The sequence below is a fragment of the Elephas maximus genome, chromosome 17, assembly GCF_024166365.1.
Source record: "Elephas maximus indicus isolate mEleMax1 chromosome 17, mEleMax1 primary haplotype, whole genome shotgun sequence".
Classification (NCBI taxonomy): domain Eukaryota; kingdom Metazoa; phylum Chordata; class Mammalia; order Proboscidea; family Elephantidae; genus Elephas; species Elephas maximus.
The window spans coordinates 25,989,016-26,004,949 of NC_064835.1; the positions used below are offsets into that span (position 1 = coordinate 25,989,016).

A 15,934-nucleotide genomic window follows, 5' to 3' on the forward strand; every position below is an offset into this window, starting at 1 on the left:
TTAACACCACTACTACTAATGGTATTTCAGAGCACAGAAAAGGTTGGAATACTCCCAAACTCATTCTATGAAGCCAGCATAACCCTGATACCAAAACCAGGTAAAGACACCACAAAAAAAGAAAATTACAGACCAATATCCCTCATGAACTTAGATGTGAAAAACCTCAACAAAATTCTAGCCAATAGAATTCAACAACATATCAAAAAAATAATTCACCACAACCATGTGGAATTCATACCAGGTATACACAGATGGTTCCACATTAGAAAAACAATCAATGTAATCCATCATATAAATAAAACAAAAGACAAGAACCACGTGATCTTATCAATTGATGCAGAAAAGGTATTTGACAAAGTCCAACACTCATTCATGATAAAAACTTTCAGCAAAATAGGAATAGAAGGAAAACTCCTCAACATTATAAAGGGCATTTATACAAAGCCAACAGCCAACATCCTCCTAAATGGAAAGAGGCAGAAAGCATTCCCCCTGAGAACAGGAACCCAAAAAAGGATACCATTTATCAGCACTCTTATTCAACATTGTGCTAGAGGTTCTAGCCAGAGCTATTAGGCTAGATAAAGAGTTAAAAAAAATAAAATAATATATTTTTTTTCTTAAATAAGGGCTTCAAATTGGCAAGGAAGAAGTAAAGGTATCTCTGTTTGCAGATAACATGATCTTTTACACAGAAAAACCTAAAGAATCCTCAAGAAAACTCCTGAAACTAATAGAAGAGTTCAACAGAGTATCAGGATACAAGGTAAACGTACAAAAATCAGGTGGATTCCTCTACGCTAACAAAGAGAACTTGGAAGAGGAAATCACCAAATCAACACCATTTACAATAGCCCCTAAGAAGATAAAATACATAGTAATAAATCCGACCAGAGACATAAAGACCTATACAAAGAAAACTATAAGAGACTACTGCAAGAAACTACATAAGTGGAAAAAGAGATCCTGCTCATGGATAGGAAGACTCAACAATGTAAAAATATCTATTCTACCAAAAGTGATCTATAGATATAATGCATTCCCAATCCAAAGACTAGTGACTTTTTTTTAATGAGTTGGAGAAAAAAATGACCAACTTCATGTGGAAGGGAAAGAGGCCCTGGAAAAGTAAAGCATTAGTGAAAAAGAAGAACAAAGTGGGAGGCCTCACACAACCTGATTTTAGAGCCTATTATACAACACAGTAATCAAAACAGCCTGGTACCGGTACAACAGATACATAGACCAATGGAGCAGAATTGAGAATGCAGACATAAAACCATCCACATATGAGCAGATGAGATTTGACAAAGGCCTAAAATCTGTTAAATGGGGAAAAGACAGTCTCTTTAACAAATGGAGCTGGCATAACTGGATATCCATCTGCAAAAGAATGAAACAGGACCGATACCTCACACCATGCACAAAAACCAATTCAAAATGGATCGAAGACCTAAATATAAAATCTAACACAATAAAGATCATGGAAGAAAAAATAGGGACAATGCCAGGAGCCCTAATACAGGGCATAAACAGTAATCAAAACATTACTAACAATGCACAAACACCAGAAGAGAAATTAGATAACTGGGAGCACCTAAAAGAGAAACACCTATGCTCATCCAAAAACTTCATCAAAAGAGTAAAAAGATTACCTATAGACTGGGAAAAAGTTTTTAGCTATGATATTTCTGATCAGAGTTTGACCTCTAAAATCTACATGATACTGCAAAAACTCAATAAAAAGACAACTCAGTCAAAAAATGGGCAAAGAATATGAACAGGCACTTTACCAAAGAAGACATTCACGCAGCAAACAGATACGTGAGGAAATGTTCAAAATCATTACCTATTAGAGAAATGCAAATCAAAACTACAATTAGATTCCAACTCACCCCGACGAGGCTGGCATTAATCCAAAAAACACAAGTAATAAATGTTTGAGAGGTTGTGGAGATGGCACAGCCACTTTGGAAATCAATTTGGCACTTCCTTAAAAAGCTAGAAATAGAACTGCCATACAACCCAGCAATTCCATTCCTTGGAATACCCTAAAGAAATAAGAGCCTTCACATGAACAGATACATGCACACCCATGTTCGCTGCAGCACTGCTTACGATAGCAAAAAGATGGAAGCAACAAGGGCCCCTATCGACGGATGAATGGATAAATTATGGTATATTCACACAATGGAATACTATGCAACGATTAAGAACAACATGAATCTGAAACATTTCATAATATGGAGGAATCTGGAAGGCATTATGCTGAGTGAAATTAGTTAATTGCAAAAGGACAAACACTGTATGAGATGGCTATCATAAGAACTCTAGATAAAGGTTAAACACAGAAGAAAATATTCTTTGGTGGTTACGAGGGCTGGGAGGAAGGGAAGAGGGATATTTACTAACTAGATAGTAGACAAAAATGTTTTTAGGTGAAGGGAAGGGCAACATAAAACACAGGGATAGTCAGTACAACTGGACTAAACCAAAAGCAAAGAAGTTTACTAAATACAACCAAATGCTTCAAAGGCCAGAGCAGCAAGGACAGGGGTCTGGGGACCATGGTTTCAGAGAACATCTAGGTCAATTGGCATAACAGAATGTATTAAGAAAAGGTTCTACACTCCACTTTGGTGAGAGGTGTCTGGGGTCTTAAACACTAGCAAGTGGCCAGCTAAGATGCATAAATTGGTCTCAACCCAGCTGGGGTAAAGGAGAATGAAGAACAGCAAGGACACAAGGTAAATATGAGCCCAAGAGACAGAAAGGATCACATAAACCAGAGACTCCATCAGCCTGAGACTGGAAGAATTAGATCATGCCTGGCTACCACTAATCACTGCCCTCGTAGGGAACACAACAGAGAATCCATGAGGAAGCAGGAGAACGGTGGGATGTAGAACTTAAATTCTCGTAAAAGACCAGGCTTAATGGTTCGACTGAAACCAGAGGGGCCCAGAAGGTCATGGTCTCTGAACCCTTTGATAGCCCAAGATTGGAACCATTCCTGAAACCAACTCTACAGACAGGGATTGGCCTGAACTATAACACAGAAAATTGTACTGGTGAGGAGTGAATTTCGTGGCTCAAGCAGACACATGAGACTATGTGTGCGATTCCTGTCTGATGGCGAGATGAAAAGGAAGAAGGGGAGAGCAGCTGGTTGAATGGACACAGGGAATACAGGGTGGAGAGGAGGACCGTCCTATCTCATTCGGGGGAGAGCAGCTGGGAGTGCACAGCAGGTTGTATATGGCTTTTTGTGTGAGAGACTGACTTGATTTGTAAACTTTCATCTAAAGCACAGTAAATAAATTAAAAAAAAAGAAAGAAACTTTTCCTGGTGTTACAAGAAAAAAATATTTGAAGTGACATATTGAAAAGAAACACCACACACCTATGAAAATTGCCTAGCCCAGAATTAAAACATACCCTAATAAAATTATTGGCTTTAAAGAAAAAAATTAGAGATCCTTTGTGATGTAAGATGGAAGAGGATAAGTAAAAACCTTGTTGTCCTAAGTTTCCTAGCTGTTTGAAAAGAAATAGAAACAATGACTAGCCCAGAAGAAATGATCCTCTCCGGCACCCAATTTCTGGTCTTGAAATACTACTTCCCCAATTAAAGAAACCACGTTTCTTGGAAAAATGGTTGATTCTAGGTCTGAAAAAAGAGATTTACAGTAAGCGTAAAGCTTCTGGTCATATCAGAGAGTGAGGAAGGTATTAGCATAGCTAAAACAAAAGGAAGAAATAATGAAGAGGTGACTAGAAGATTTTCAAAGGGTGGCTCGGGAAGACAAAATAAAGTGTTAAAATGAAGTGTGCAAAGACCTGGAGGTAGAAAACTAAAATGAGAGAGCACACAGACATTTCTCAAGCAGAAAGAGCTGAAGAAAAAATTCAAGCAAGCCTCCAGTTGCAACATTGAGGATTCTACGGGAAAATATTGAACAATCCAGAAGCATCAAAAGGAGATAGAAGGAATGCACAGAGTCACTGTACCAAAAAGAATTGGTCAATGTTCAACCATTTGGGGAGGTAGCATATGAGCAAGAATTGATGGTACTGAAGGTAGAAGTCCAAGCTGCACTGAAGGCATTGGTGAAAAACAAGGCTCCAGGAGTTGATGGAATACCAATTGAGATGTTTCAACAAATGGATGCAGCATTGGAAGCACTCACTCATCTATGCTAAGAAATTTGGAAGACAGCTACATGTCTGACTGACCAGAACAGATCCATATTTGTACCCATTCCAAAGAAAGGTGATCTAACAGAATGAGGAAATTATCTAAAAATATCAATATCACACACAAGTAAAATTTTGCTGAAGATCATTCAGAAGCAGTTTCAACAGTACATAGACAGGGAACTCCCAGAAATTTAAGTCAGATTCACAAGAGGATGTGGAACCAGGGATGTCATTGCTGATGTCAGCTGGATCTTGGCTAAAGCAGAGAATACCAAAAAGATGTTTACCTGTGTTTTATTGTCTATGCAAAAGCATTCAACTGTGTGGATCATCACAAGTTATGGATAACAATGCAAAGAAAAGGAATTCCAAAACACTTAATTGTGCTCATGAGGAACCTGTACTTAGACCAAGAGGCAGTAGTTCTAACAGAACAAGGGGAAGCTGCATGGTTTAAAGTCAAGAAAGGTGTACATCAGAGATGTATCCTTTGGCCATACTTATTCAATCTATGCTGAAAAAATAATCTGAGAAGCTAAACTATATGAACAAAAATGTAGCATCAGGATTGAAGGAAGACCCATTAGCATCCTGCGATATGCAGATGACACAGCCTTGCTTGCTGAAAGTGAAGAGGACTTGAAACTCTTACTGACAAAGATCAAATACCACAGCGTTCAGTATGGATTACACCACAGCATGAAGAAAACAAAAAATCCTCACAACTGGACCAATAAGCAACATCAAGATAAATGGAGAAGAGATTGATGTTGTCAAGGATTTCATTTTACTTGGATCTACAATCAACATCCATGGAAGCAGTAGTCAAGAGATCAAATGATGCAATGCATTGGGCAAATCTGCTGCAAAAGACCTCCTTAAAGTGTTGAATAGCAAAGATGTCACTTTGAAGACTGAGCACATGCCCCAAGCCATGGTATTTTCAATTGCCTCATATGCATGCAAAACTGGACAATGAATAAGGAAAACCAAAGAAGAATTGATGCCTTTGAATGATGATTTTGGCAAAGAATATTGAATTTAGCATGGACTGCCAGAAGAATGAACAATTCTGTCTTGGAAGAAGTACAACCAGAATGCTCCTTGGAAGCAAGGATGGTAAGACTTAGTCTCAAGTACTTTGGATATGTTATCAGGAAGGACCAGTCCCTGGAGAAGGACATCATGTTTGGTAAAGCAGAGGGTCAACAAGAGGAAGACCCTCAAGGAAACGGATTGACACAGTGGCTGCAACAATGTCCTCAAGCATAACAACAATTGTGAGGATGGTGCAAGACCAGACAGTGTTTCATTCTGTAGTACATAGGGTAGCTATGAGTTGGAACCAAGTCGACGGCACCTAACAACAACAACAACACACAGTCAGGTTGAAAAGTTGTTTGATATATACATTGTCAAAAGCACATTTGTCCACAGGCCAAAGATTACAAAAATTGGGCATCAAAAAGATAAGAGCTGCAATGGATTAAAACACAAAACATTTAAATTGGTGAGTTTATAATAATGATACTGAAGAAAAATAACTGGTTACTTTTGGAGGATAACAGGAAACAAAATAATTTATTTCTTAAAAGTAGAAAATGAAGAAAACAATTTGAAAAAGAATACTAAGGCAGCAGGAATGATTCTTCTAGTGCTGTGACTGTTCTTAACTGTGGTGATGGATACACGAACCTACGCAAGTGACAAAATCGCATAGAACTAAATACACGCACACACACACACACACACACAAACGAGTATAAGTAAAACTGGGGAACTAGGAATAAGATCAATGAATTGCATCAATGTTAGTATCTTTGCTGTGATATTGCACTATAGTTTTGCAAGATGTTACCATCTGGGGAAATTGTGTAACGGGCACGTGGAATCACTTTGTATTTTTTCTTACAACTGCATGTAAATCTACAACTATCTCAAAATACGTTAATTTAAAAACCTTCATTGGTAATATATTATCACTAATATGTTACTGTATATATTCTCGAATAGGAAATTTTATTTGAACACATTTCCCTTATGAATGAAAATATATGAGTGAAGACTTCTCATGAGCTTAATTAAGTTCTTAGGCTTTTCAACCTTCTGTCACTCAATCTGTCAGTGCCCATGTGAAGCATTAGGGGGAGACATGTAACATTCCCTACAAAGTTAACATTCTTGTACTGAAACTATAAAATCTGTTTTAGTAAAATCTTTGAATTTGTTTGAAAAACACTTTAGAATAAACATTTCAAATCCAGTTGATTGTGCCTAATGATGAATAACTGACGACGATATAGTAGTAACTGATGCTCGTGGTGGTCATCACTGGCGGTAATGTTGTTGGTAATGACTGATGTGTGGCAGTGGTGATGCTGATGGGGCTGTTGGTGGTAAAATATTACAATGCTGCCATTAGTCACCAAGCTTCCCAACCTGCAAAATAACTCTCCCAACTAAAAGGAAAATTACCACACCTGAAAAACAAAAACATGATTCACAATGCAGGTATAAATCAAGATTCTAATTGCTCCAATAATGAGGACCTCAGTCTCTGGAGTGACTACTTCCCAGGAGAGGTTCTGCCTGTATGTATAAAAGATCCCAAGTCTCTCAATCTCCATGACCCATTTTTCAAGACTGTGTCAGGTCTTTTGAGTAAGTATAGGACTATGTATATATATAAATATGTATGTATTATTCTCTCATTTTCTTATATTTCCTGAGTGTTGAAACCAAGGATTTCCCTAGAAGTTCCAGGAGACTGTGTTCCGTTTTTTGTCAGCACAGGCATTTAATTGAAGTTCTAAAATAATTGTATGAGAAAAATGATTCCCATGAACTCCTATCTCTTTTTTTTTTTTCTTTTTTAATTATTGTACTTTACATGAAGCTTTACAGAACTAGCTTCTCATTAAACAATTTATACACATACTGTTTTGTGACACTGGTTACCAAACAAAGAACATGTCAACACTGGCTTCTCAACCTCGGGTTCCCTATTACCAGCTTTCCTGTGCCCTCCTGCCTTCTCATCCTTGCCCCTGGGCTGGTGTTCCCATTTAGTCTCATTTTGTTTTATGGGCCTGTCTAATCTTTGGCTGAAGGGTGAAGCTCAGGAATGACTTCATTACTGAGCTAAAAGGGCATCTGGGGGCCATAATCTCGGAGTTTCTCCAGTCTCTGTCAGGCCAATAAGACTGGTCTTTTCTGTGAGTTAGAATTTTCTTCTACATTTTTCTCAGCTCTGGTTGAGACCTTCTACTGTGATCCCTGACAGGACAGTTGGTGGTGGTAGCTGAGCACCATCTAGTTGTTCTGCACTCAGTCTGGTGGAGGCTCTGGTAGTTGTAGTCCATTAGCCCTTTGGACTAATCTTTCCTTTGTTGAACTCCTGTTTCTAAAGCAGCCTATTTACAAACACGCTACCCTTCATCTCTAAATGCTTTTTTCTATGTGCTGTGTTCTTATTAGCAGCAATCCTGAGCATCTGATGGCCTGGTAAAACTAAATTTTTCTATGGAATGGCATTCATGTCTGCTCTGCTCTGAGTGAACAGTGTTCAGTCTGCACCGCTTTGTAAAGAATTTTGACTTCTGGTAATGGTAGATTCAAAGTGGATTTTCTATGTTTCTTACTGTTTCAGGAGACTCAGATTGTGTATAAGGGCATATGTAAGGTTTTTTTAAATGTATTGTTATCTGGAAGAAAATTGTTTTCTACTTTGTGGTAAAACCAGTTGCCATCGAGTCGATTCTGACTCATGGTGAAGCTATGTGTGTCAAAGTAGAACTGTGCACCACAGGGTTTCAATGGCTGATTTTTCAAAAGCAGTTCATGAAGTCTTTCTTTCTATGTGCCTCAGGATGGACATAAACCACCAACCTTTCAAACAGCAACAGAGCATGTTAACCATTTACACTACCCAGGGACCTCTTTCTCCATTGGAATAAATGGAAATAATATTCAAAAATCTTCTAGTTATTATGATTTAAATACCTTGCTGCCAATAATTTAACACTAAAGCTTATAATGGGGTCACATGTTCTTGTCTTTACACCAATCCTAAGGTTTAAAAGACTTGCTTGCCTGTAAGACAAGGAAATAGTGTTAGTACTGGAATTATTACAGGAATCAAGTGAGACTATACATTTTTTAAGTGCTACGCAGAAAAACCAGGTCACAAAAAAAAATTTTTTTTTGTTGTATGTATATGTATACACATAGAAAAATCTAGAAGGATATTTAGTACCAATGTTAGTCTCTGGGCAGTGGGAATACACTGTCTTTATTACAAATGGTTTTGGCTTATTTCTATTTCTAATTTTCTACAATATACCTGTACTTCCTTTGTAATTTAAAAATTGCATCAGAAATTAGCAACAAGATCCCTCCTCTGCCTACCTCCAAAAATTCAATAAATTTACTAAATAATAAAAATGTGCTACACAAACATATCTATAGCAAAATAGCTTACTCCACTGGAGACGAAATAGACTGATATTCGGAAGTCCTTGGATTTAGACCAGTTCTACCTCCTACTGGTTATATGACCTTAGGTCAACAATTAATTAAATCAGAATTTCTGTAGGTGGGACCCAGACATCAATACTTATTCAATACTCCAGCCAATGTTGAGAATCACTGTCTTAGGCCCTCAAACCCCAAGAAAAACTAAGAACAAATTCCAGCCACCTAATACAACTCATATTTCTGTACACTCTGAATGTTTGAAAAAATATTTCTAAACATGCATAATCACATGTTATTTTTACAATCACCTTGGGAATTGATATAATTCTTCATTTTCCAGATGCAGCAATTGACTTGCCACTCAATGATAGAGACATACCACCCTGACACTGACTATATAGATTTGAGATAGGTATTCAAATGCTCACATTCAGTGAATATTTGAAAATGGCATAAATGACAAGGAAATTTCATTTCTGCAGCAAAACATACCTCCAACTTCAAAATACAAAATCTACTACTTCTTTCTTCTAGATAAAAGGCTATTAAACATTAGCCTGTATCAGCATCATCTGTAGAGTTTCTTAAAACACAGATTGTTGGCTCAGGTCCCAACCCCAGGGTTCTTGATTCAGTAGGTCTGAAGCAAGGCCTGAGAGTTTGCAATTCTAATAAGCCCCAGGTGATGCCAATGGTCCAGTGACTACACTTGAGAACTACAATATTTGAAAAACAGTGGTAAAAGTTCAAGATCTTGGCCCCTTTTCCTCTTATCTTCATGATCTCTGAAATGTTCAGGTGCTTGTCTTCCTCCCAATGAACAGCAGGAGTAAGGGGAAAATGCATCCACAAAGAGCTTAGAAGTTTATCATTTTGATGAGATCCCATTATCTGATTTGCTTTTTGTTCCTTCTGAATTTGGTATCATATCTAAGAATCCATTGTTGAAGACTATGTCCAGAACCATTATGTCTATACTTTCTTCTAATCATTTTATGGTTTTAAGTCACACAGTTAGGTCTTTGATCCATTTTGCATTAGTTTCTGTATATGGTGTGATGTATGGGTCTACTTTCATTCTGTTGCATGTGGATATCCAGTTGTCCCAGCACCATTTATTAAAGTTACTATTCTTTCCCTATTTGTTGGATTTCATGACCTCGTTGAAGATTAATTGACCACAGATGTGTGCACTTATCTCTGGATTCTTGATTCTATTCCATTAGTCTACAGGTCTGTCATTTACAAGTGCTAGGCTGTTTTGATTAAGGCAGTCTTGTGTTAGGAGCATCTGACTTACAGACAACTCTTCCTTGCCCTTTAATGTTTTGTAAATTTGCCCTCACTTTGAAATGATTGAACCAAACCCTACTTGCAACAAATTCTACATCACAGTCACAATCACAATCATCTTCCCTCACTGCAAGGCAGCCTTAAAATTCTTGGAAAGCCTTCAAGCCTTTTCTTACACTAATGGAAGGCTAAATAAGAATTGTATGCACCTGTTCCAACTTACCTGCACATTCAACTGAAAGACACGGTCATGAACGATTCTCTTCCATAACCCAGGTACTGCCTGTAATATGCTTTGAGACCAGGAAGTGTGAGTCCGCCTACTCTATTCTTCTTTTCAGGATTGCTTTGGCTATTTGAGTCCCTTTGCATTTCTATATAATTTTGAGGATTGACTTTTCCATTTATGCAAAAAAGGCTATTGGAACTTTGGTGGTTATTGTGTTGAATTTATATATGGCTTTAGGTAATATTGACATCTTGACAATATGAAGTCTTCCAACCCATGCCACGACATGGATAAACCTTGAAAAAATTAAGCTGAGTGAAATAAGCCAACCACAAAACAACAAATATTGAATGAGCTCACTAATAATAATATATACCTAGGGTAGGCAAACCTATAGAGATCAGAGTTTAGTGGTGGTAACGAAAGGCAGAAGACAGAAAAGCAGAATCATTATTTAGAACACTGAGTTTCTGTTTATGGTGATGAAAATTTGGTCATGGATATTGGTGATTATTACACGGCCTGACTGATGTAATAATTCTCACTGAACTGTAACATGAAAAATGTTGAATTGACCAATGTAGTATTATCTGCATTTTTACAGCAATCAAAGAAAGAAATAGCCCAGGATCTCTAAGCTTGAGACAAATGCTCAAAATAGCTTCATCAAGGAGAATTACAGCCTTTCATGCAGTTTTTCTTTCCTGGCCCCACAGGCTTCCGACCCCAGGAAAATGGCCGCAGAGAATCACTCTACTGTGACAGACTTCATTCTAGGAGGATTAACAAATCGGCCAGAGCTTCAGCTCCCTCTTTTCTTCCTCTTTCTAGGGATCTACATGGTCACCATGGTGGGGAACCTGGGCATGATAGTGCTCATTTGTCTGAATTCCCAGCTTCACACCCCCATGTACTACTTCCTCAGCAATTTGTCATTTGTTGATATGTGTTACTCCTCTGTCAGTACTCCTAAAATGCTGGTGAACTTTGTGTCAGAGAAGAACAGCATATCTTATGTGGGGTGCATGTCACAACTCTACTTTTTCCTTGTTTTTGTTGTTGCCGAGTGTTACATGTTGACAGTGATGGCATACGACCGCTATGTTGCCATCTGCAGCCCTTTGCTTTATAACATCATTATGTCGCATCAAATCTGCTTCCTGCTACTGGCTGCAGTCTACATCATGGGGTTCATTGGCTCAACGATAGAGACTGGCCTCATGTTAAAACTGTCCTACTGTGAGAGCCTCATCAGTCATTACTTCTGTGATATCCTCCCTCTCATGAAGCTCTCCTGCTCTAGCACCTATGACATTGAGATGACAGTTTTCTTTTTGGCTGGATTCAACATCATAGTCTCCAGTTCAACAGTCCTTGTCTCCTATGCCTTCATCCTCTCCAGCATCCTCCATATCAGGAGCACAGAGGGAAGGTCCAAAGCCTTCAGCACCTGCAGTTCCCACCTTACAGCTGTGGTAATGTTCTATGGATCTACTACATTCATGTATCTAAAACCTTCCACAGCCAGTTCCTTGGCCCAAGAGAATGTGGCCTCTGTGTTCTACACCACAGTGATTCCCATGTTGAACCCTCTAATTTACAGTCTAAGGAACAAGGAGGTGAAAGCTGCCATGCAGAAAACACTGAGAAGAAAATTGTCTTGATGCAAATGTTATTACCCTTTCTGAGTTTTACAATTAAGTTATTATAAATACCAGAGGAAAGTCCAGTCCTGGATGAGGAATATCAGTTCTCCACATGGTTGGTGAATGTCTTCCCTCATTCTTCTCTCTTTTTCGCAGCCTCTCTTGTGTCTTAGTATTTACAACCAGCTATTTTCAAGTTCATATTTTCTTTTATTTGCAATCTATTCTCTCTATTCTGAGCCCTTTGTTAAATATTGACTAACTTAATTGTAATTTAACATAAACTTTTAACCTTAAGCATTTAGTTTGGGAGTCATTCATTATTTATTACCATCTATACCACCTTGAAGCAGTAGAGTTGTTCTATGGATCTGCTGCATTCATGTACTTAAAACCATCCGTGGTCAGTTCACTGTCCCAGGAGAACGTGGACTCCGTGTTCTACACCACAGTGATTCCCATGTTGAACCCTCTAATTAACAGTATAAGGAACAAGGAGGTGAAGACTACCATGCAGAATACATGAAGAAGAGTGTTTGGTTGCAAAAGTCATTATTCTCTCTCGAGTTGAAAACTGAGATATAAATATAGTGGGAAAGTACTCTAAAGATTTACACACACATTGATAAAGACCAAATATTTCACAACATGACTGATTAAATGCATCCACACATCTTTCTTTCCCCTTTTTACTTTCATGTATTTCATGTTTGACTCTGTCTCAGGCTTGCCAATTTCAAGTTTATGTTTTCCATCTAGGTTCAGCTTTCTCTATCTTTGGCCCTCTGATAAATATTACCTATCTGGATTATAATATAAATTAAATCTAAAACTTTCATCAATGACTCTAAGAGGGATGTTTGATTTTAATTTTTTTTTTTTTTATAGAGAGTATATTACCCAAACTAATTCTCATAATTTGCCCTTTGGTGTACACAAGACAAACAGATGAAATTGAAAGTCACCAAGAAATAACACACAATCTCTTCCTCAACTAGATTTCTACCTTCTCTTCTTTCTCCTTCTCTCCCATTTTACTTTTACTCTCTACTTATTCCTGCCCAACATCTTCTAAATGGTCCCTTAATTCAATTCCCACCACCACCATCATCAACATAGCATCAAATACTTTTGAATCCTAAGATGTCTTCTAAGTGTTTTAATTATTTTTTTCATTTTCTGAAATGCGAAAACTTTGATTTAAAGAGGTTAAGTAATTTCTTAGGCTTACATAACTGGTAACCTTGCAACACTGGGATTCAAACCCACAACTCATTATCCTCTTTCTCTTGTCTGCTTGTACAGCCTATGCCTTATCCTAATTATAATTTTCCAATTTCAATCTCCTTTTGAAAATAACTTCCCCTATTATACTATCTCTCCATTCCTTCCAGATGCCCAAGGAGATATTAGGCAATGCTGCAGTCTTTGTTACTCCCTAAATAACTGATTGATCTGCATCTCCTGCCAACCTGACTCAGTAAATCCAATTGGCATGTGGCACAGTATCTTCCCAGTTTTGTCTGGAACGATATCAGAGATTCATGTAAAAGTATCAGTGGCCATGCACTGCAAAAGATATGTAGAAATTCTCTTGTTATTTATTATTGCCTTAGGAAAAATAGTATATCAGTATTTGTCATTTTTAAGTATCTTAAGCAATATGGAGCCCTGGTGGTACAGTGGTAAAGAGCTTGGCTGCCAAACAAAAGGTTGGCAGTTCAAATTCACCAGCTGCTCCATTGAAAACTATGAGACAGTTCTACTCTGTCCTATAGAGGTGCTATGAGTTGGAATCAACTCGATTGCAATAGGTTTGGTTTTTTTGGTTAATACTGCATCAGTCAGACATGAAAAAGTGAAATAATTCTATATTCTCAAGTAGATAGAGATTTAATACTGAAGATTATATTCTCAGTTTTTGTGTTAGTTTTTTAATAATTTGATAAACAGGGATTAGGGAGGCCTACTGGACTATTAAGTCCAAAGAGGCAGCAGACTAGATATGACCTAGAGGTCAGAAAACTCCTACTGCTGCTGGCACTATTGCCACCATGAAAAATGCCTCTCACACACATAAAACTGGTAAATACAAAACAGAAATGTAGACAAGCATTCTAGATACATGGGCCTACATAAACTTGCTTGTCAATAGCACTTCCACCTGAAGGTTGGTTGCTACATCACTCCCACCCCCCAAAGCTTACATGACTGCATTTAATTAGTAAAACAAATTCATACTCAGAACTCTAGCTGCAAAAGGCCTCTGGAATTTTTAACCACTCTGAATAGGAGTGCAAAATGGAGCCATTCCAAAATCTACCATATTCACTTTCTCCTGCATGTCCTCTCCTAGAACTGAGAAATCTACCACCAATGAATTTAAAAAAGAATAAACTGGAACCCACTGCTGTCAAGTCAATTCTGAATCATAGCGACTCTATAGGGTAGAGTTGAACTGCTCCACAGACTTTCCAACACTGTAAATCTTTACAGCAGAATATCTATTACCTAAGGTGAGAAATGCTTCTCTTTTTAATAAAAACTTCAACATTGAGACTCATAAAGCAAAAAAAATTGGGTGAATTTGATTACATCAAAGCTATGAAGTCTTATTCAGCTAAGTATCCCCATGGACAAGAGGAATAGAAAGATAATGGAATAGAAGAAGATATTTGTTGAGTCTAAAGCTGAAAAGTGATTAATAAGTAGAATATACAACTAAATTCTGAAAATCAACAACAAAAAACTCAACAGGAAAAATGGCACCATACAAGAACAGGCAATATATATAAGACAAAATCAGAAATGCTGCCAAACAAATGAAGAGATGTCCAAATGCATTACTAGTCAGAGAAGTATAAATGAGATTTCTCTTTATACCTACCAGACTGGCAAAAACTAGATCTAGTGGACTTCTAGGAATATAAAATCTTCATGTACTTGTAGCCATAATGGATAGTAATATAATATTAGTTGGGGAATTGTAGTATATATATTCCTAGAATCTAGCACTTCAGGAACAGGATATGTATCCCAAAGTAATCCCCTTACAGGTCAAAAAGGGGCATGTACCAACATGTTCACTGTAGCATTATTTGTATGCTAAAGTTGTTCATCATCTAGAGAGTAGACAGATAAAATATGGAGGCACTTCATGAAGACTGTGAAGCAATGAGGTAGCTGTTGACATAGCAACATGGATAAACCTTAGAGATACACTGCTGTGTAAATGGGTACAACATATAAAACACAATTTATTTGTGTTAAAATACATATTAATACCAATATACATTTGTGTGGATCCACAATCTACAGCCATGGAAGCAGCAGTCAAAAAATCAAAAGACACATTGCATTGGGTAAATCTGCCACAAAGGACCTCTTTAAAGTGTTGAAAAGCAAAGATATCACCTTGAAGGCTAAGGTGTGCCTGACCCAAGCCATGGTATTTTCAATCACATCATATGCCTGTGAAAACTGGGCAATGAATAAGGAAGACCAATGAAGAATTGAAGCCTTTGAATTGTGGTGTTAGAGAAGAATATTGAATATACCATGGACTGCCAAAAGAACGAACAAATCTGTCTTGGAAGAAGTACAACTAGAATGTTCCTTAGAAGCAACGATGGCAAGACTGCATCTTACATACTTTGGACATGTTGTCAGGAGGGATCAGTCTCTGGAGAAAGACATCATGCTTGGCAAGGTACAGGGTCAGTGGAAAGAGGAAGACCCTGAACGAAGTGGATTGACACAGTGGCTGCAACAATGAGCTCAAGCATAACAATGATTGTAAGGATGGCTCAAGACTGGGCAGTGTTTCTTTCTGTTGTGTATAGGGTTGCTATGAGTTAGAACTGACTCGAAGGCACCTAACAGCAACAACAAATGTATATATGTATATTACACATACCCCCATGCATCTGCCACTTTGTCTTGCTGTGGGGGTATATGTGTATACGCTCTGTAGAAGCAAAGGTGGCCAGACTTTCTCTAACATCCTTTGTACTGGTTATCAGGATGGATCTGTCACTGGAGAAGGATATCATGCTTGGTAAAGTAGAAGGTCATTGAAAAACAGGAA

The 15,934-nt window shown here is 37.8% G+C and overlaps 1 protein-coding gene across 1 annotated transcript; it reads left to right on the top strand.

Moving 5' to 3' along the window:
• The first annotated feature begins 10,935 nt into the window (after positions 1–10,935).
• On the top strand, positions 10,936–11,865 carry LOC126060122 (olfactory receptor 8A1). The gene has a single exon (XM_049856202.1). It carries the CDS (start codon positions 10,936–10,938, stop codon positions 11,863–11,865), a length of 930 nt encoding a protein of 309 aa, XP_049712159.1.
• Positions 11,866–15,934: the final 4,069 nt, after the last annotated feature.